Here is a 22,552-nt window from a genome sequence, read left to right on the forward strand (position 1 = left end):
TGGTCTGTAGGTGCAAAACAACAAAGTACTGAAAAGACATAATATAACTATAAAAATATAAATAGAGTGTGACTGATTTTAAATTTTGAAGACTGTCAACATTTATCCAGTAGTGCAAAAAGTTTGACCTAGATTGTGCAAGGTTGCAGTAGTTACTGATATTACAACGTGCAATATATGTATAACATTACAATTTTTTGTAATGTTGACCGCTGCCTGGAGCTGGAGGGGAAATGTACTTTACTTCATGAATGTAATGTTACAGAGAGGGGAGGGGGAACAGAAGAGAGAGCACCAGAGTCTCTGAGTTCAGTGAGAGTTGATATGAATCCAAACATACAGACACACACACCCTGGTGGTGAACACACTATTAAAAAAACACCCTTGCTGATGAAAATCTACCTGATGTGAGTCATGCAGAAATGTTCATGAAGAGTTAATGTTTTAGTTGTACTCATTATCTTTAGCATGTTCACCAACTTCCTTTCTCAAGTTATAGCAACAGGCGACCAAATGAACTTACCTTGAATAAAATGACGTATTTCTCTGGTTTGAAAATTGTTGGAAACATTTTAGATAATGTAAGAACAAAAGTCAACAAAATGTAAAACGAAGATAATTGTAATTGTTGACATTTTAATGTGGAAATGTTACATATCATATCTTTAAACTCCCAGGATACAGATATCTTTCTGTGCTCATATTTATTCAGCATTTGGTTCATTACCAGTTGGTGGTGTTTCTCTTCTTCTTGGCTGTGTGTATGCACTGTCATGTAACTTAAAGTGTCATATCTGGTTGCTGTGTTTATACTGCCAGTACGAACACCCTCCCACACACACACAGCAACTGACACAGGAATGCATGCACATACATCTCTCCCTACATCCTTCATGCGTCCTCGTCTACTCTCATGACTGCAGCAGCTTCACACCTGATAAGAGCTCCACAGAACATGGTTGTATAATCTTCCATCAGCACCTCCTCACCCCTCCCAGCCGCTGTTTTAAGGTTTTCTGTGTGTGCAACAGTAAATAATTAATTGTCAGCAGCACCGCCTACAGGTCCTGGTGCGGAGAAGAAAGCAGCCTTGTTCGTCATTCCTGCAGTGTGCACTCTGGCAGTGGCTCAGGGAGAAAGATAGCACAGATCCAGGGAAGCTGCAGAGCACCAACACCCACCGAGGACACACAGGACTCCCCTTACTCCCCCTCCTCCTTCCCTTCCTTTCTCTCACACCCATCCCCTCTGCCTCATGCTGGCTCTCTCAACGCTGCACTCAGCATTATCAGAACTGCTGGGGTTGTAGGCAGCCTGACCACCACCTCTCAACAAGCCACTGAGGAGAAACTTCAAGAAGTGGCTTCTCTTTCCGCCTGTTCAAGGATGCCCGAGTTCGGACAGAGATGGACGAGGCTGATATGCCTGTCGCTTCTGTGTCTGTGTCTCATCCTGCCGAGGGAAACAAATGCCAGGAGAGCCCCCAAGATCCCCCGCTGTCCTGCGACCTGCTCCTGCACCAAAGACAGTGCCTTCTGTGTGGACACCAAGGCTATCCCCAAGAGCTTCCCCCCTGGAATCATCTCTCTGTGAGTTCAACATCTTTTCGTAACCTGCATGAAGTCTGGGGCTGGTACAGATGGCTACATCACTGATGTCACCCTGCATTATGTAATGATGCATGAATCCCTGCTTGTCTTTTAATTACCTAAAAGTGATTTTAAGGGATGTTTACTTGATACAGTCAGAATTATTGTACAGAAGACAGAATTACACAGTCATGATAATAATCTCTTGCTTTACTGTACCATCTGCTGAACTTGAGCATATTGAGGGAGCACAGCAGTCCTCTTGAGCTCCAGGGAGAAACACTAACAATAGATTCCCCATCTAACTGCAGGAGTCCTGCTTCTCCTCTGAGAGATTTAATCTTGAAGAGGGTGCACTCAATAAATGGAGCGCACATAATGAAATGGAAAGCTCCACACTTGTTAGGGGAACGTTATGTTTTGCTGAGAAGGTTACTTCGTGCTCCCTCTCATCTGATTTATCCCCATCGCCTGTGATTGAATATTGACTTCAAACAGTCAGGGGAATTCCATGCAGAAGCCAGGCTGGTGCAGGTGCCCTCGTTTTACAACAGAAAAGAAGTAAAGAAGTGGAGAAGGAACTTGTGTGTCCCAGTTTTTGAAAGGATTCGGCCCTCCTTGATATTTCAACTGCAAGGAGGACCAAGAGAAGAGAGACATGTCCTTTTCTGAATGTGTTACATTAACATATTTCTCTTGGAATCTACCTTGCATGTTGCTGTGAAGGAACAGTTCCCCCCAAAATGAAAATGATCTTCTCACCCTCATGCTGAAGATAAAGTCAGGTGAAGGTTTGTAGTTCATTTCTGGAGCTTCACAGCTGAACAGCATTGCAGCATTCTCCTAAACATTAAATGGCTCTGGAATCCGGAAGCCTCCAGATTCACACAAATTGATTTGAAACGACGTTATTTTCACCTTTTTTAAAGCCAAAATCTTCACGGTAGCTGCTAAGCTAATAGCGGTAGCGTGCACCCCGTCTGAAGTGGGTACACAAGCTTGACTCCAGAGTGTAATCAACATATTTTCAAATCATTTTGCTATCTCAGGGCTTCCAAAGACTTTGATTACGAGCCATTTGATTTTTTTGTGTGTGTGTGGTCGTTTTCTAACATTCTAACAGGTTTTGTATCCTCACAAATGACACAGAAGATGAATACCTCTAAAGTAGAAGTCCAAAAATCCCAAACTGATTTGAGACAATGTTATTTACACCCTTGACACACAATCAAGCTTGTGCACCCACTTCGCACACAGCTTAGCAGCTACCGTGGAGTTTCTGGTTTTAAAAAGGTGGAAATAAAGTCTTTTCCAATTATTTTGGGTCTCAGGGCTTCTGGAGACTTACCCTGCTGTATAGAGCCATGTTATGTTTTTTATGTTTTAAACAAGTCCCCAGCTACTTCAGTTGTTTAGGAGAATGCTGCAACGCTGTTTTACTGTGAAGCTCCAGAAATGTTTTGTGGACTACAAAACTTCACCTGACTTTCCATCCGCATGGAGGGAGGAGATAATGACTGAAGATTCATTTTTCCGTGAACTGTTCATCAAATGCTGTGAACTTCTACATGTGCTTTTAACAAATTCCTTGTATGTGAAATCCTCCTTGGCAATAAACCTGATTCTGAATCTGTAGAGGGGCTTCAGAAGAAACACAAGCCACACAGTCAATGTTGAACACATTTTGAATAAGACATGAAACAAAAGCTGTCACAGTTAAAACCCAACTGATACTTGATTTTTGGGGCCGATGCCAATACCAAGGGAGTAAAAACTTCTGATATTGATATATTTGAAATCTCTGCTTAAAATGTTTATTTTTGTGCACGCCTTTGGAATTGCTTGATGCATGTTCATGTCCTTTATTCTCATGTTATCGACTGTGTCTGGTTTTTCTTTTCTTTTGTCAAACACTTCCTAACTTTGTTAAGAAAACTGTTATATAAATAAAGTTTATTATGATTGTATTGTTAGTATTATATCGGCTGGTATTTAGACATTTTTGCCAATGATTCCTCAAATGTGATTAACAATAAACGTTATCGTCCAAAACGATGTCAGTGCATTGAAACAGTAAACTGCAATGTGAATATAATTTTGTAAATTAATCTAAATGTCTTTACTGCATTATCATCCTTAGAATAAAAAGTTTATATTGCATATTCATATATAGTTTACATGCATATAGGACAACATATACAACGATAGCGGTGTAACTGTGATAGGCCAATGTCAGCCGATAATATCAATCAACTGATATATTGGTCGGGCACTAGTCAGTATTCTCAGGTCTGACTCTGCCACTGTCATCGTCACTTTCTCATCATTATAACTGATGCTGTTTCTCTAAACAGGACAATGGTGAACGCAGCCTTCTCTACAATCCCAGAGGGAGCCTTCTCACACCTTCACCTGCTTCAGTTCCTGTGAGTGTCCTGACCTGCAACAGACAACGTTCATTAGTTTAAAACATCTTAATTCTCTCTCACAAACTATATAGAAACACAACTCTTTGTGCCACATGTATGTTTTCGCTCAGCCGATGTCGCAGCGCACGCAGACATCTTTTGTTTTGTGGTAACAATGGAAGGACTTGAGCTCCTAGAAATGAATGGTTATTGAAAACAGTGGTGACATAGCAGTAATAAGAGTAAAGTGGCTCTGTATCAGTGTCATTGCCAATCACTGAGTCCCTTCAGTTCTGCCCTGCTGAACAAAGAGCCATTTATCCGCTCAGATGCAATCATGAGTGTGTATTCATGTCCGTGTTTGTGTGTGGGTCTGTGTGTGTTTGTGTGAATTCCAAATATATTCATGTATTTATGTCAGATTAGCTTTACATACTGTGAATGAGACTGTTAGTATTTTTGAAATGTATTTAGACAAATGGACATGGTTATTACAGGTATTACAGGTATGAAAATGTCAGTCAGTTGTTTTGATGATGCCCTATAGCTTCAGTTAGACATGAACTACATTATCTACATGATTTGATCATGATTGTTTCCTTTCGCAGGCTCTTGAACTCCAACACATTCACCACGATTGCTGATGATGCCTTTGCTGGTCTGTCTCACCTGCAGTACCTGTAAGTGTCTAGCTTAAATGTGAGCTACAGCTGCTCTATTCATGATTCTGACCGCTCTGTTAACTCTCTGCGTGTTGATTTACACATTGATAAAATTGACCTACACTGCTGTTAATGTTCTGACAAAAACTTCAAGACCATGTAAGATTCAAAAGAAGAAATTGTTATCCTTTTTTCCCTTTTCTTTAAATAACAAATGTAAAGTTAAATTCATCAGCAGTAAACACTCAGAGGTTTAGCTGCTACAGCCTCACTTGGACAGTAGTCCAATAGCAAATGGTGGCTAATGTTAGCAAACTTTAAATAGAGAATAAAATACTGCTGTTTCACTGACATTAGTCAGTCAGTTATCTGACTTTACTTCTGCTAGATTGCATTATATTTTAGCATTTACCATTATGCTGTAACTGTTTTGCAAAAGCTGGCTTTACAGCAGAGTTTTCAGCAGTTTTGCACTCCTTTGTTTTCTGCCAGTCGTGGGAAGTATATTTACTCAAGTATTGTACTTAAGTAGAAACTTGAGGTACTTTTATTATCGATTATTTCCTTCCATTTGTATCCAACTTTATATTTCTACTCCACTACATCTCAGAGACAAATGTTGCACTACATCTGTCAGCTCTAGTTTCTAGTTAATTTTTAGACTACAATTGTTCACACCTTTCCTCTCCTGTAAAAAAAAAACCCCTTGTATTAGCTGTGTTGATTTTGAAAGTTGTGATAAACTGAACAATGAAGTGTTCCTTTATTATGTGTTGAGAAAAGTCTCCTATTTTGTCTCCAGCTACTTCAGTTATTTAGGAGAATGCTGCAACACTGTTTTGCTGTGAAGCTTCAGAAATGTTTTGTGGACTACAAAACTTCACCCGACTTTCCATCAGCATGGAGGGAGGAGATAATGACTGAATTTTCATTTTAGTGTGAACTGTTCCTTTAAGCAAAAATAACTCCTTAAAAACCTTCTTGGATTAGCTGGAAAATGCACTGTCACCCAGCTGGACTTTTAGAGTATTTTCATTGTATTTTATAGTGCTGTACTTTCACAATGTGGTATTAGTACTTTTACCTAAAGTAAAGGATCTGAATACTTCTTCCACCACTCGTCGTAAGTCTCGGTGGTTCGATTTCTTTGTGAAGTAAATTGAATCAACGGAAGACTGCAATGTAAGATTTCAGGCCAGGACTCTGCAGTATAGCAAAGAATGCCAAAAGTAAAACTGAAAATAAATCCCCCTACCACCTCCTGCATGCTGCCTCTGTAGTGTGATAAAGCTGAGTATGCCGTTGTGTGAATTGATGGGCTCTAGAAAGTAGTTAGCTGATGGCGTCGAGTGTGTGTGATGGCCGTGCCTCAGGCTGCTCGCTGTGTGGCTCTGGCTGCAGCCCAGCCATCAGGCCTCGCTGCATCGCTGCCATGACCGCCACCACTACCCGCTGTGCATGCTAATAAAGTCATATTTTAATTCGCAGCCGCCTTGGAGAGTCTGCACACACTGTACGTTCCAGACTATCAATAGACAAAAACAAAAACAGGATCAGATGATGCTGACATGCAGACATCTGTAATACACACTGCACTCACTGTATTATTTTTATCACATGAGTCAAAGACTTGAAAGGAGCTTTAACTGTTCAGAGTCATTGATTTTCTTTGTTAATACACTGATTGTATCAGTCAACAGGATCTATGAAATACAAAATAAGACTAATAGAATATGTATCTGTATTGTTATGTCTTCATTTGTTGTCATACTGTATTTAAGTATAATTTCAGATTTGCAATGGATTATTTCTATTTTCTGCTACTTCACACTTCCTCTCCACAACATTTGGAGGCAAATATTGTCTTTTCTACTCTACTACATTTATTTGGTAACTTTAGTTACTAGTTGCTTTGCAGATTTCATGTTTTCATCAAGCAGACAAAAAAAAAAACCCACAATGATTCTGATAAGCAGAAAAATGCTGATTATTGGAAACAATAATCGGCCAGGCCAATAATCCAACATCCAACACTTCTTTTTCCAACATTGGCTGTTAGCAGTGATGGAATGTAACCAAGTACAATTTCTCAAATACTTTTTTGACGCAAATATTTAACTTTTTACTCCACTACATTTATTGTATAACTTTAGTTACTAGTTACTCTGCAGATTACATGCTGCATCAGAGCCAAAGTAGAATATTTTTGGCTGGATAAAAAAAAAGGATTCTGAATGTCAGATTTGATAATCTGCCATCCACATAATCTGTCAACCCATACAATGTGAAAATATATCTATAATTTACTTGTATTTTTTTATACTTGAATACACTGAATATCTGATACTTTAAAGGGTAACTCCATCAATTTTACACACCAAAGTGTGTTAACAGGTCATACTGCAACATATGTGCTTACTGTGGCTCCCAATGAAGCTGCATATAATCTGAATTGGTGGAGTTACCCTTTAAGACTTTTACTGAAGTTGTAATATTCATATGGGGGACTAAAGTAAGATTTTAACACAATATGTTTACTATCCTTTACTTTTACTCAAGTATGAGTTTTGATTGTAAATCCACCAGATATACGCTGTGTTGTTACTGAAGTCACCCTGCCTGCCCTGACAGCAACACAACCTCCTCCCCAAGCAAGGACGACATTATATAATACTGTCTCAATTTTTTAAACATGACACGTTCGCTCTCTTCTCAGGTTCATTGAGAATAATGACATCCAGGCTCTCTCCAAGTATACCTTCAGAGGACTCAAATCCCTTACTCATCTGTAAGTATTTTGTTGAGCCAAAAAACATTTGTCACTTTGCAGAATAGACTGAAGCTAAAGTACATACATTTGAAAAAGACTTGGAAAGAGCACACAAACAGTTTTGTACTGACTACGTAAACCAGACATAATGATACATTTCCTTGTCTAAACCTTTTCAGATCTCTCTCCAACAACAACCTGCAGCAGCTGCCGAGGGATCTGTTCAAACATCTGGACATCCTCACCGATTTGTAAGTGTGCCTTCACTGAAATCAAAACAGTAGCTGTGTTTCAAATTGCATACTTTTTCTTTTTACTTTGGTACGTACTTCAGCTGCCCTTACAAAGTACGTGCTATTGCATGCAGTATTGCTGCTCCTCAGATGGTACCTTTTCCTGGGTTGGGAAGTCGTTCTTCTAAATTTCGGTGTGTTCATGTGAATCATGTCGGAGCAACATAGAGACGTTGTTTAGCATTTCAGATGTTTCCAGTATTTGAGTGACAAGGAAGCACAAAGGATACAATGACTATATGATACATGACTTTGGAATAAGTTTCTTACCATCAGCCCAGTGTTAACTTTCGTCTGCTATGTTTCAGTGTGAGATGATGTCAACTTGCCAACTTGGGTACCAAATTTTTCTCTAACTTTCAGAGTTGACCTGAGAGGGCATTAACAGGAATTTTCCCAGTCGGAAAAACGTTTCCGATAACTCCTATAGCAAATGAACGCACAGTAAGCATACAACTGGGGCGTACTACTTTGTCATTATAATGCACCTTAAACTTTGACCATCTTGCTCATACATAGATGTCTGTAGTAAGAAATGTCAAGCTGAAAGAAAAAGTCGTCACCTGTCTCTCTCAGCTACTCAGTCATGTGACATATCTTCCCCAGCACAGACAATTATTGGTCAGAATAGTGAGAAAAGCATGTTGGCATATGACCAGATGTAGTAGGACATTCTGGTATTTTTAGCATACTGAATTCAAACATCTGAGGGGTGATTATTAAAGAAGACCTTTTTCAGTTTTTTCCTTACCTTCAGTGTTTTTACAGATTCTTGTATGTATAAAAGGTCTTGAAAGTTAAAAAGTTCTCCAACAGAAGCTTCTCTCTCCCACAGAAAACACTGCTCCTGAAACATCTCATCAGTCATCTCGCCTTTAACTCAGTGACTTTGTGACATCAAACTATGTCAACATGCCAAAAACATTGGCATAATTTATTCCTTGCTCCTAGTTTGGCACCTAAGAATTGATTTAGCACAGCTGGGCTGTTGTTAGCAGTGCTGGCTCATGCGTGTGTGAGCTGACCAATCAGAGCAGACCGGGTATTTAGAAGGGGGTCTTAGAGAGACAGGAGATAAAACTCAGCGTTTTAGACAAAGGGGATAGTGCTGTTGCATTGGACAGTATGAAAAAAATGATGTTTTTTGAGCATTAAAGCATGTAAATCTATTCAAGTAGTAACAGAAAATAAAATTATGAACCTGAAAATGTGCATAATATGTCTCCTTTAAGTTCATGGGTCTAAGTTAGAAGGAGGTTTCAGAAAACCCACTAGATTTATTTTTTTTCCAGAGTCCTCGTATGTCTTGGACCTCCTGAAACTAGTCCACAGCAGCGATAATGTCACTGTCAAAATGATGACCACTGACCTCCTCCTTCATCTTTTGGGAGAGGTAGCAGTCTCAAGGGTGCCAAATCATGTGAACAGACCAGAGTTGGAGAAGATGGCAGTCATCACTACTGTGGATCTTTGTGCTGGAGCGTTGTCTCAGACAGTGCTGACTTGTAATTATCAAGGGCCCTAAACAGACATACCAGTGCCAATACTTTCTGCATAATGACTCAGAGAGTTGAACTGCGCATGCATTGAACAAGAGCTGTAGAACACCATCCTCTTCTACCTTAGACCATGAAGTCATCAGTCAACCCTCAGATTATGTTCTGGGCACACTAAATCTTTTTCTGGCATACTAAATCGTTTAGTGGAATGGGTACTGGAGCACAGCCAGCGTCTTAACATCCGGAGAGCTTCGACTCTACAGTCTGTCACTACAAAACTCTGATTTGCTGAGGCTCCCTGAGGGTTTAGAGGGCTACCACACTCGCCTGCAAAACTATGTTGCTCGTCTGTGTGTGGTTTGTATCTGATGACCGCTGCTTTTCTTATTGTCTTGTCTTTTCCTTCCTGTTTGGATTGGAAGATTTATGTTTGAGCATTGAAGAGATAAAGCTACATATTGTCTGTTTTACAGAGACCTGCGGGGGAACTCTTTCCGCTGTGACTGTAAGATCAAGTGGCTGGTCGACTGGATGGAGAAGACCAACACTTCTGTTCCTGCTATCTACTGTGCCAGCCCCTTTGAGTTTCAAGGACGCAGAATCCACGACCTTGCACCACGAGACTTCAACTGCATTAGCGCAGGTTTCACTTTGGCCCTTTTCATTACAATGCATCTAGACGTGCATCTCAAGTGACCAGTTGTAACTGGATCTCACGTCCCTGCTCTATATGCAAATAAACATGTAGCCTACATCAGCGGGACAAACGGACACAATGTTGTTTTACACAAAGGAAGAAAGAACTTATGTAGAACATTTCCAGAATTTACAAGATGGCCCACATAATTCTGATTTTTTTTAGAGATAGCGTTTCACAATGTTTATAAAGTTTTTCCAAATTCCACAACTCACAACATTGTAAAATGTTATGTTTACTGTGAATAAAATGTTGTTTTCTCTCATGTAGTTTGCCAAAGGTGGTGTCATGGCAGACCCTCTTTTTTAATAATTCTGTGTTATCCTCTCACAGATTTTGCTGTTTATGAGACCTTCCCTTTCCACTCTGTGTCAGTGGAATCCTACGAGTTCAACGGCGATCAGTTTGTCACCTTCGCTCAGCCTGATTCAGGGTTCTGCACCTTGTATGTGTGGGATCATGTGGAGATGGTCTTCAGGAAGTTTCATAACATTACCTGTAAGTTTCCGACTGTGAAAGAATAAATATGTCATATATTTCTGTGTTTAAAAAATGTATCCTAATGTCTTTTCTGTGGATCTCCTGCAGCTCGCTCTGCTGTGTACTGCAAACCAGTGGTCATAACCAACAGTCTGTACATGGTGGTGGCTCAGCTTTTTGGTGGATCTCATATCTACAAGTAAGGCTTGTGATTTAAAATCCAAACAGCTTGAATTCTAGTACATGTACTTTACTTGAGTATTTGGATCTCATGCCACTTTTTACTTTTGCTACACTACATTTCAGAGGGTGATACTGTACGTTTTACTCCACTATAATTATCTGACATTTTTAGTTACTAGTTATTGTAATTTATTTGATTGTAATGCATGTTTGTAATTTCATGTTCTGCAAGGGTTCAAAAAGAAGAGAACAAGTCTACTACTTTTAAATCATCCATTTCCTTACAACATCTTATCCTTGTTTTTACCCTCAGGTGTTTATAAACTACTGGCTATGAAACTTTTTTAATACAAAAAAGGAAAGTACGTGAAATTATCATTCATATTATTGGTATCGGCCATGAGAAGCAGCAAATTATTGTTTATCGATATTGGCTGAAAAACATCCATCTTGTGCATCCCTAGTTTGATGTACCGAGTGGTTCCACTGGTGGTAGTGCTCTTTCACTGTTGAAGTTAGTCTGTGATAGACGGTAATAGACAGATGATTCGTCCAATCAATTTCAAAATACCTGCCCTTTTCTAAACAGTTTCAAGACTCTCCTTTCCAGATGAATTTGTGAAACAAACGCGCATCTGTAGTAATTTACTCTAGAATAGGATCTGAATATTTCCTCCACCACTGTTTAATTTCTCCAGCTTATCAAGAAACATTACCTCAAAGGAATAGCTTGACATTTCGGGAAATTATTCACCCTCTTGTGGAGAGTGAGATGAAAAAATCAACACTGCTGTAAAATCTATACAGACAACGTGTTACTGGAGCCAAAAAGACAGACGAAACAGACAAAACAGATTGTGAATCAATTTCACCTGCTTTGGTGCAAATGAAAGCGACAACAGGTGCAGAAAGGGGATGTTTTTGCATGTGGTGTCCACAGACAATTGCTCTCTCCTCATCCTTCCAGACTGATTCTTCTGTCCTTGTCACTGCTGGTAGCATGAGGCGGTACCTGCAGCCCAGTCAGGTTGCACAGGTAGTCAAGCTCCTCCAGGATGGAACATCAAATCAATTTCAAGTCAATTTGATTTATATAGCCCAAAATCAAAATCCCTCTCACAGGACGGACAGACATGTAATAGATGTTGCATGCAGAACAACAAAATCACAGTTTACAAATTTCAGTGACAGAAAATATGATACAAGTAAATCATCAAATATATGTGAAGAGTGTGGATCCAGCAGGACGACTGAGATTTTCAGTGTGATTTTGACTCCAGCCCTCAGTGGGTTGATGATTTTGGTTTCCACTGACTGTATAATTTGTTGAGAACAAAATGACGTAACAACAATGTACATCAGTAAAGATTTTCAACTTGAATAATTTGTTCATCAAGATCTGATATGTGTTTAAATTGTTCCTTACATGTTTTGGAGCAGTAGATAAAGCAAGCTAGCTGTTTCCCCCTGTTTACAATGTTTGTGCTAAGCTAAACTAAGCTAAGCATTCACAAATGTGAGAATGGTATTAATCTTATAATTAATTATGGAGACAAAGAGTATTTCCAAAATGCTGCATTATTCCTTTGATTCTGAAAAGCTTTAGGAATACTATAGCCTTGTTTCCACCAAGCAGTCTGGTTCAGTTCAGTTTGTTACACATTAGAATGGTTATCTTTGCCTTTCCATTATCAAAAGTTATGGATGGTACCAAGAACTGCTCTGTGCCATCCTGTTTTTTCTAATAGCCTTTTGTTGAGGTGCCTAGCACACTAATCTAAAGGTGGTGCCAAACCACTGCAGACCACACTCCAAAACTCCTGTTTTTTAGCAGTCTTTTGTCCTGCTGCCTGCAGCCTGTACTCAAACAAAGCTTGTTTCTCTCGGGTAAAAAAGCAACCAAATGTGTGCTGTGTGTACTGAGTGTGTGGTTGAGCATGAGAGCAAACAGATGGTGAATGCGAGCAGAGGAGAGGAAAAAAAGCTTAGCAGTTTGGGCAGTAAATCTAAAGTGTTGGTCATAGTTACCCCCAAAGCCATTGTTAACAACTCCGACTACACTGAACTGTCCTGGGTGGAAACACGAAACAGAACTCACGTTTAGGAACGGTTACCACAGGTTATGAATGGGTTCAAAGGATCTATACTGAAAGTGCTTTGGTGATTATGAGAAACTCTTTGTTGTCACAGGTGGGAAGAGGACCCACAGCGCTTTGTAAAGATCCAAGATATCGACACCACTCGTGTGAGGAAGCCCAACTTCGTGGACACCTTCCAGCTGGATGGAGAGTGGTACTTTATAGTTGCAGACAGCTCCAAGGCAGGCTCCACCAGCATTTATCGCTGGAACAGTAACGGTTTCTACTCCCACCAGTCCCTCCATCCCTGGCACCGGGACACCCATGTTGAGTTCCTTGATGTCGGGGGAAAGCCTCACCTCATCCTCTCCAGCGCCTCTCAGCCGCCGGTGGTTTACCAGTGGAATCGAAGCCAGAAACAGTTTGCTTTCTTCTCCCAGATCACAGAGCTGGCAGATGTGCAGATGGTGAAGCACTTTTGGGTGAGGAAGGTTCTCTACCTCTGCCTCACCCGCTTCATCGGTGACTCCAAGATCCTTCGCTGGGAAGGGCAGCGCTTCGTAGAGATCCAGACTCTTCCCTCTCGTGGCTCGATGGCAGTGTATCCTTTCACAGTGGGCCTGCGCCAGTACCTCATGCTTGGAAGTGATTTCTCCTTCTCCAGAGTATACCTGTGGGATGACCTCACTCAGCGCTTTCAGCCCTTCCAGGAGCTCAACATGAGAGCTCCGCGGGCGTTCAGCTTAGTATCTGTCGACAATAAGGACATTCTACTGGCTGCCAGCTTCAAAGGCAACACGCTGGCCTACCAGCACCTGGTGGTGGATCTCAGTGCCAAGTAGACATGTTACAGTCAGAGCGGAAGGAAAGAAGCCGTTTCTGAGCTCTTATCAACATGTGCCAAATAAATGAAAGACTGCGAAATGTTTAAGCCATGTAACTAAAGGTCTGCTGTTTCACCTGATGTTTGAAGGCAACTAATTAAATGATTAATCTATTTTTATGCACTAGAATGAAACGATGGGATAACTCCCAGTAACATGCCAACATTAGTGTCATGTCTGTGCTGCATCACTGCTTCTGTTCTGCCAACCATATATGTAAGCCAATTATTTTTTGACAGTATCATGTAGTATACTGTACTTTACTAGCGTGAAGATGATGTGCATGTGCATCTAAATTATTCACTAGATCGGAGTGTGACTGACTGTAAAACTATGACGATTTCGTAAGTTACAGGGTGTACTTTATCTGTGGAGAATTTTGCATGACACAGGACAAATTATGTAACTATGTAAACCAAGCAACACTAACCATTGCAATATGTTAAATCCGTGTTTATTTTTATCTTTATATGAGATACCCTTGAATCTGTTTCGGATTTAATGTTCACTCAGCAAAAATAACACGGGATCAAAGCCGGTCGAAGGCATGAGCAGAACTAGTCGAGGGGCCCCCAACATTAACAAAAAATGTGAACCTATTTTCTTTATAATTCAAAAATATATTCCTTGATTTTGTTATCCAACCTCAAAACATGTGAAATGAGAAAATATTTGGCATTGCCTGAGCAAACTGGGGCATTATGGGGGGAGTTATACATTATTTGGGGAGTTGAGCGAGCTATAACAAGATCAGAGTATATACATTAAGTTATAAAAGAAAAAAGAGTTGTAATCCTCACGTTTGTTTTGAATGTACAGTCACAAACTGTATTTACTTGTTGCTGTGTATATTTGCACATGGAAGGCTGGGTGGGAAGGGGGTATAATTAAAGCTTATGGCCCCCAAAAGTCTTGTGTCCTGTCTTATCAGTAAGGATTTCAGGGCAAGCCAGAGGCAGAGTAGGCACCATCCTGGGAAAATAAATATCTCTATGGCATCCATTGGTAACCATGACATGCTTGTTGGAAAGTGAGCTAAATAGTGCTCCAAAGTTAGGGTAATTTTGGCAGGGGGAAATCATAATCTTTAGTTGTTCTGTTTGTCGTATTTTCATGGACTTTGTTGAAATTCAGCTGTTACTTGAACAACAAACACATAGCACAATTAAAGATGGACTGGTTGAGCCTTATGGGTCTGTAATACTGTTCAGTCACCAATCAGAGGCTTTAACCAATGATCTTTGATGGATGAAGGTGACGGATTATATTTCACCTCAGCAAGTTACACTAAGGATAAATTAAAGTAGCCCATGAATAAATGTGAACAAATGAACGTTAGTATAGGAATGATTACATATACAAATGTTCATATCTAAATATATATAAAGATACATGAACACACACATATTTAACATCTATATATTCAATATCTCATTCAATTTGTATTAATCATGTATTTTATTACGTCGTATCCCCACAAACGATGCGCAACAACAGCGCAAACACAACGTTCGTGAGCGGATTTAAGGAGCGCTTGCTTCGTACGTCAACGTGTCTGCGTGGGGCGGAGTCGACGCATTTGCTCTTTGGTACACATATCACCGCTTTCTCGCGCGGTTCTGGATGGGAAAACGCGTGCGGACATATGTTGTTGATATGTGAAACGCTAGCTCGTGTTAGTCATATTTCCATGCATCAGGATGAGATGAGGGTCTGCTCTGATGTCTGGCAGCGACATGTGAGACACTTTCACTTTTCCCCGGACAGACAGATTTCTTTAGCTTACATGCTACATCCGTTATGCGGTGACATTTGTTTCTGGAAGGAGTGAGGGCAGATAGTGGGTGTTGCTAGCTAACCTAACTTGGTTCTTAGCTAGCTAATGTTAGCCGTGTTAGCTGTCTTCTTGGAATAACTAGCAGGTCGGTTTAGCCAAAGTTTAGACTGAGGGTATTACGCCACTGAAATGGACCTGACACCTGAATGGGACGACGATGAGCGGATGGACTATATGTTCTCCGACTTCAAGGAGAACCGAGACGTCAACTCGACAGACTGGGACAGTAAGATGGACTTCTGGACGGTTCTGGTGTTAAAGAGCTGCAGGCACCGCGGCGCCGTGTGTGTCAGCCTCCAGGAGCTGAACAAGACCTTCAGGAGGAAAGAGAAGTGCCCGCTGGGTTTGCCTACTGTCATCCAGACCATGGCCAGGTAACCGTCACTCTGTCTGCCCTGTCACTGCTGACTGTCGTGCCTCTCTGGGTTAATACTAACTTGTAACTTCTGCCAGGTGTGGGAAGGTCATGAGGGAGTCCGAGTTTGCTGCCAATGTGGACTGTGGCTGGCTGTCCTGGGGTGTCGGCCTGCTGCTGGTCAAGCCTCTGAAATGGACCTTCTCTACTCTGCTGGGGGGCAGCCGGGTGCCTCTGGAGGAGTCCTTTGTTGTCATTGAACTAGTCAAGGTTTGTGGAACTGTGTGCCTCATGATGGGATTCAGAGGCATCACTGTACTTTATTATACTGATGCTGTAGGCGCCATCATTCTTTATTTTAGTTGAACTTATTTTCAGTAAGATGCTTGATCTAACATTGCACAACATTGAGCTAGTTTGATTCTTTTATATGTTAACATTTCTACATGGTGTATAGACATAAATATCCCTCCAACACTGTACACACACACACATATTCAGCATCCTCTCAAACTGTCATAAATATCAACAGTTCATCGTAGCCACGGTTCACATCATAAAACAGTATTTGAAGATAACTGCCCCTGTGTTTTATGTATACTGTTAACATGGTTGCCCCATATTTTGTCAAATTTCATTTTCTTTTCATCATTCATCATTATTGATCTGTTTTTTCATCATTTATTGTAAGGATGCAAGAGCTTACATAGATTTATGTGTAATTACATGATATTTTTCAAAAAGAAATGCGAAAGATAAAAAAGGGTTGTGTGGTTATTATTGATTTCTTTGAGCATTTCTACCTCTCCTGATATATCCAAGGATCAAGTGTAATGACTCTTTGAACAATTTCTGACAAATAATTATAGAAATGGTCCAAAAAAGTGTGTAAACCTCCAGACCATGTGTATAAAAGCCCCTTGTTTGAATTTTCCATATTAAATCTCCCTTTAGTCTTTCTATTGCAAAAGATATCCAGTACAACACTTTTCTCTTTCTCTATCTCAGGCATATCAATAGGATAATAAAGGTTATTATGGCTGCAGTTGCAACTAACGATGTATTAAATGGTGACATTTTTTAAATGTTTTTTCTCACAGCCAAATATGACATTCTCAAATATCTTTTCTTTCCACAACCCAAAGATATTCAGTTTGTTGTCATTGAGGCAGAGGTGCCAAAAGTAGAAGTAATGAAGTAAGCTCTGACAAGTACAGAGTATCCCTGTGAAGGACATTTCTACCGGCCAGTTCTGTGCAAAGCTAACTAGTAGGATTTGACCAAGCCAGTCCTCCTGAACTAGGGTTGGGCGATGTCTGCTGAATTGGCATATGACGATGTCAACAGTGAAACATCGTGATGGACGATGACATTGTTGTTTATGAATTTGAGGCAGCGTGTCCCCTCAGTGTTGTTGTAAGGCAGCAGTTGCGTATTAGCTCACCACTGTAGCCGCCGCTGTTTCCCACCATGTGTGTCACCCTGCAGAGAAAACCATCCCCTGTTACCACCGACATACATCCCTGTGCCAGGTTTAAAAGCGTCTTCATTGGCTGATTGACAAAAAACAACTTCTAGACCTTCCTCAAGATTATTTTCAGTCGAATCAAAATGTCTAGAATAAATAAACTGTGATGCTAAGCAAGAGCAGTGTGTGGTATCTTCTTGTTTCGAGACTGAAGTCACACTTTGGAATGCACCTGCATTTGGAGTTGGTTGGATGTGCACACATCATCTTTGATTAGTAGAGAAAAAAAGGTCAGCATTCTCTGATTTCAGCTTCTTAAATGATAATTTCTGGTTTCTTTCCTCTATGATGGAAAACTGAATATCTTTGGGTTGTGAGCAAAACAAGACAGTTGAGGATGTCATCTTGGCCTTTTTCTGACATTTTATAGACCAAAAAAAGTATTAATTGAGAAAATAACAAACAATGAGAATAATCATCAGTTGCAGCCTTAAATTGATCAATAAAGGTCATGTTGGCAGCTGCTGGATGTACATTTTGTTATCTTTTGTTTTGCAGGAGAAAGCAGCAGAATTACTAAAGGTGTACCGGAGCAGTGAATTTGCAAGCAGCTCCATCTTGTCATTTCAAGAGCTGTGTACTCTGTCCTCTGACGTGTGTGTTGATGAGAGCACCCTGTGCATGGCTCTCCTGCAGCTGCAGAGGGACAAACAAGTGACTGTTTCTTTGCACGAAGGCGAGAAGGTAGAGTATAACCTAGCATTCTACAAACTGTTCAGTCATCAGGATCAAAACCTGTTGAGAGATATTTTCCTCTCTGACTGCTGGTGTAAAGTTTTTTTTCTGTCTTATGTGTCTTCTTTACAGATTGTTAAGTTTTGTCAGCCTGGCCAAGACCGTGTCTCCCCAGTCAGTGATGTTGATATCGGAATCTACCAGCTGCAGCGCAGTGAGAAGCTGCTGGGAGAGCGGGTGGAGAAACTGGGCCTTCAGGCTGACAAGTATATCAACTCAAATATGAACTTAAGTAGAAGTAGGATTAGTATTAGTATTGATTGACGATGTGCGGACTTAAACTGCAGTATAAGAGTCTGGTAGGTATTTGTAATCAACACAATCCATTTAGGTAAAGAAGTTGGTACTGTTATTTTAGATGATGACATATAAGGTGTACAGATGTGCAATAACTGTGTGTGCAACTTGGTGCTTTAATAGTCTTTTTTTCCAGCTGTTGAACTAATAGTCAGAAGGACTGCATTGTATTTAAATGTTCTGAATGTCAGACTTTGTGATTATTGCTAAACCTGCTTTGTATTGTCTAAGTGCAGATGCAAAGAGGAAGCAAGGATGCTGCTGAGGGAAGGGAAGAAATCACAGGTACTCACAACAGATAATTTTTAATGTGCACAACCAATTGTCAGAGCACTGTGTTCAGTGGTCATATTCACTGTCTTTCCTACAGGCTCTGAGGTGTTTAAGAGGCCGCAAAAGGGTAGAAAAGAGAGCCAACAACTTGTTTGCTAAACTGGAGTCCATCAGGGCGATCCTGGACAGAATAGCCCAGTCACAGACCGACAAGATGGTGAGAAGCAGACAGACATCACCACTCTTTCTGTCTGTGTAATCCAATCTGTTGTCAGTATTTTAAGACAGTGTTGAACATGTTTGTAGGTTATGCAAGCCTATCAGGCTGGAGTGGCAGCCCTGAGACTCTCTCTGAAGGATGTGACGGTGGAACGTGCTGAGAACCTTGTGGATCAAATTCAGGAGGTAGCTGCATATTTTAAGACCATGAATTATGTATTTTATTATTTAAATAGAAACTTTTCATGATTGCTGGTGTATAAAACTAATGTCTGGTAACATGGTTGAATGGTAGTGAACTGTTTCAACTTTTATATTGGATTAAAGCCCTTTTTCTCAGGGCTGGGCAATGTGGCCTTAAAATAATATTGCACTGTGAACATATATCTACAGTATTGTCAGTGTTGTCCCTGGAATCATTGGCTGTTTCATGTTCAGAAACATGAGATCTGTAGAAATCATTGGAACCGAAAACTCACAATATAGTTCAACTGTAACGCAGCCTTTAAAACCAGGAGAAGAAAACATTTATGCCATATTGTAATATAACCATATCCAAAATTTAAGCTATATATAGTTTCATACCTCAATAATGATATAATATCAATATATTGCCCAGCCCTGCTTTTTCAAAATAACTAAAATGAAGCAGTCATGACGCCATTATGTTTTACTAAAGTCTGTACAGTGTGTTGGCCACCGGGGGTCACTCTCATTCATACTTATATTTTTGAGTCTGCCAGATAATGAACTTGAATCTTACACTGAAGCATCCTCATGTGTCTTTTCTGTGATTTAACCAGTTGTGTGACACTCATGATGAGGTGAACCAAACTATATCCAGTGGAGTGACCGGCGCAGGTAAGTTGTACTGTCAGTTCCTTATTTAATAGATTTTATATGTGGGTCATTACATATCAATTCATCAAGGCCCTCCTTGTTCATGTCATGGATTTTCTTGAAAAAATTCATTTTTCACTTGAGTTTTGAATTTTTTAAGTCAGAGCTAAATTTAGTCATCTTTGTGATTCTTTGTATGTGTATTCTCAGCCTCGCCAATGTCTTACTTTTCTTTAGATTGGATTAAAATTTGTCCTGAACATGCAAGAAACTGCAAGGATAATTTGCAACATTTATTCATTTAAATAGTTGTAGACAGTAATCAAAAATTATTTTCTTAACCGAAAGGAAGAATCTTTCATTTTCAAAAATTTTCACTTTCTTGCAACCAAATTTTAATTCTGTGTAGTATTATTCTACACTGCTAAAAAAAAATTAGTGGAACACTTAATCGTCATAGTATAACACCACATCAGGGTAGTTCTATCACATCTAGAAGTGAATTGGTCCTGCATTAACCAGTGAGTGTCACAGATCAGGATTTTGCCAGGTCCCATGAATATAATAGAAGTACATGAATTTTTTTCGAGAAAATCTACATGAACTGTGTAATGTTCTGAATTCGGTGTGAGTTGGCAGGCATTGACCCAGTTGAACATCATGGAGATCTAAACTTGTTGTGTTTTTTGCAGATGAAGACATGGATGAGTTGGAGGAGGAACTGAAATCTTTGTTGGACGAGTCGAAGCCGGATTCCATCTCAGGTTTACCTGAAGTTCCAACAAGCATTCTGCGACCCTCCGGAGAGCTGAGCGTCACAGGTGACGACCTGCTCAGTTCTCTACCTGCTGTACCCTACAGCCCTGTGGATATAACCACTCAGCAGCTGGATGAAGAGTTGAAAATGTTGACTCTCACAGATTGAGGTTTTTGCCTTCATCTTTCTCTCACATTTGGGCTGTAATAGAAATGTTGTGAAGTAACATATGGTCGCCTCTCTCCACAGGCTTTGATCAGAAGAAAATGACATCTCCAGCCAAGAGATGAGAGCCAGCACAGTGATAGCAAAACATGGCAAGTCTGAAGCTCTGAATCAACATATCAAACTGTATCCATGAAAGAGTTCACAAAAGTACATAAATAACAAAATCGTAATTGAAGTGGTTGTAAACTCGATGGCAAGATAAAAACGAGGCACTTTACTGGATTTAATGAAAATAAAAATACCTTTCTGTGGCGGCTGCCAAAGAGAATTTTTAAAAATATATTTTCCTTTTGTAAATTATCACATTTTTCTGCTTGAAAGCTTTTAGATCCACTCTGCTGTCGGGATCTGAAGGATCTCAAGTCTAATGTGAACATTTTGATCATTTAAAGTATGCTCTTTGGTATGCCACCACGAGGAAAGCTTTTAATTTTTGTGTGAAAATTAAAAGTGTGACAAGTATATTTGTCGTTTACAGTGAGTTGTGATGTCTTTAAATGTCCTTCATTGGCAGTCCTGTAAGTGCATTAAGTGGCCTTTTGACCTGCAATTATTATGAAACTTTCAAGAAAATATTATGCCAAATAATCTACAACCATGAGTATATATTACGTAGTGTCATTGTAACATACATATGAAGACTGAGAGGTCTACCTTAAGTGAGTTTAACCAAATATGTTTCTGAAAATAAAATTTATTTTAATCATTTGTTAGTAATGGTATTTGTATGTGGGTCACTGTGCTCGAAGCAAACTGAGGAGGAACTCCATATTCAATAGTAGGAAACTTGAAGCAGCTGCATAAAAGAGGGTCGGGTTTAAACACAGAAGCACGATTCATGCTAAGGAAAAATGTGTTAGACTCATCGATGATGGCCAAATCCGTCCCAGGGATAATATTTTATTAAGAACCCTATTTCAAGATTTGCAAAGTGTTGGTGTCAAACGTCCTTTTCCTTTAAACTGTGGTGAGATTATCAATGTTGGTGGTTGCTGGTTCAGGAAATTCAGGAATCAGTTTTTACTGTGATTCAAGGAGGACACCTAGTGGCTGAATGGTTGAACCACAGACACGTTTGTATAAACGTATAAAATGTTTTCCATCTAGATTCACATCCTGTGTCAGTACCAACAGACACTTCGGAGTGAGTGTAACATTAAAGGAACAGCTCACAAAAAAATTAGAATTCAGTCATTATCTCCTCACCCCCATGCTGACGGAAAGTCAAGTGATGTTTTGTAGTCCACCAAACATTTCTGGAGCTTCACAGCATTCTCCTAAACAACTGAAACATCATTTGGCTCCATACAGCTTGTCTAATGTAATCCAAGTCTCCAGAAGCCCAGAGATCCCAAATTAATTTGAAAAGGCGTTATTTTCACCTTCGGCACATGGTTGAGCTTGGTCACCCACTTCAGACGGGGTGCACTGTAACACTTAGCAGCTGCTGTGATGATTTCAGCTTTAAAAAGGCTGTAAAGAACATCTTTTTAAACATATTTGGGATCTTGGGGCTTCTGGGGACTTGGATTATACTGGATGAGCTGTATAGAGCCATTTTTTTCTTCTTTAAGTCTTCTTTAAGATTGTTTTGAAGCTCCAGAAACGTTTTGTGGACTACCAAACTTCACCTAACTTTCCATCGGCATGGGGGTGAGTAGATAATGTCTTTCACTTTTGGGTGAACTGTTCCTTTAAGAACCTGCAGACATTTGAACAGACATGTTCTTCTTGGAAGAATGGTGTTCATCTCACCAGTGGACTTCCAGAAAATTATAATATATACCAAGGTTGTTCTAGAGGCTCAAAATGGTTCAACACCTTAGAAATATTGTCATTTGCTTTATTTTGTCACCATATGTACAAACAGAAACCAAATAACCAAACCCAAAAAAACATTCCTTTATTGTATTGATTTATACTTCAAGGACAAGTGATG

General features: G+C 39.9%; 2 protein-coding genes across 3 annotated transcripts; both read left to right on the forward strand.

The window, feature by feature from the left end:
• Positions 1-1,387: 1,387 nt before the first annotated feature.
• Positions 1,388-13,803, forward strand: lgi3 (leucine-rich repeat LGI family, member 3). The gene is made up of 9 exons (XM_073466694.1): positions 1,388-1,590; positions 3,945-4,016; positions 4,607-4,678; positions 7,377-7,448; positions 7,610-7,681; positions 9,696-9,865; positions 10,253-10,417; positions 10,508-10,598; positions 12,773-13,803. Exons 1-9 carry the CDS (start codon positions 1,388-1,390, stop codon positions 13,500-13,502), a joined length of 1,647 nt encoding a protein of 548 aa, XP_073322795.1. The 3' UTR covers positions 13,503-13,803.
• Positions 13,804-15,158: 1,355 nt separating this feature from the next.
• Positions 15,159-21,319, forward strand: chmp7 (charged multivesicular body protein 7). 2 transcript variants are annotated; one of them, XM_073466979.1, is made up of 10 exons: positions 15,159-15,755; positions 15,835-16,006; positions 17,763-17,948; positions 18,072-18,205; positions 18,533-18,581; positions 18,667-18,786; positions 18,876-18,974; positions 19,592-19,649; positions 20,321-20,554; positions 20,635-21,319. In XM_073466979.1, exons 1-9 carry the CDS (start codon positions 15,511-15,513, stop codon positions 20,551-20,553), a joined length of 1,296 nt encoding a protein of 431 aa, XP_073323080.1. In that variant the 5' UTR covers positions 15,159-15,510; the 3' UTR covers position 20,554; positions 20,635-21,319. The 2 variants fall into 2 exon arrangements, with proteins under 2 accessions (XP_073323080.1, XP_073323081.1); XM_073466980.1 differs by having other exon boundaries at positions 15,418-15,755; positions 20,321-20,449; positions 20,635-20,770.
• The last annotated feature ends 1,233 nt before the right edge of the window (positions 21,320-22,552 follow it).

The sequence above is a fragment of the Pagrus major genome, chromosome 5 (genome assembly GCF_040436345.1).
Source record: "Pagrus major chromosome 5, Pma_NU_1.0".
In the NCBI taxonomy this organism is placed as follows: Eukaryota; Metazoa; Chordata; class Actinopteri; order Spariformes; family Sparidae; genus Pagrus; species Pagrus major.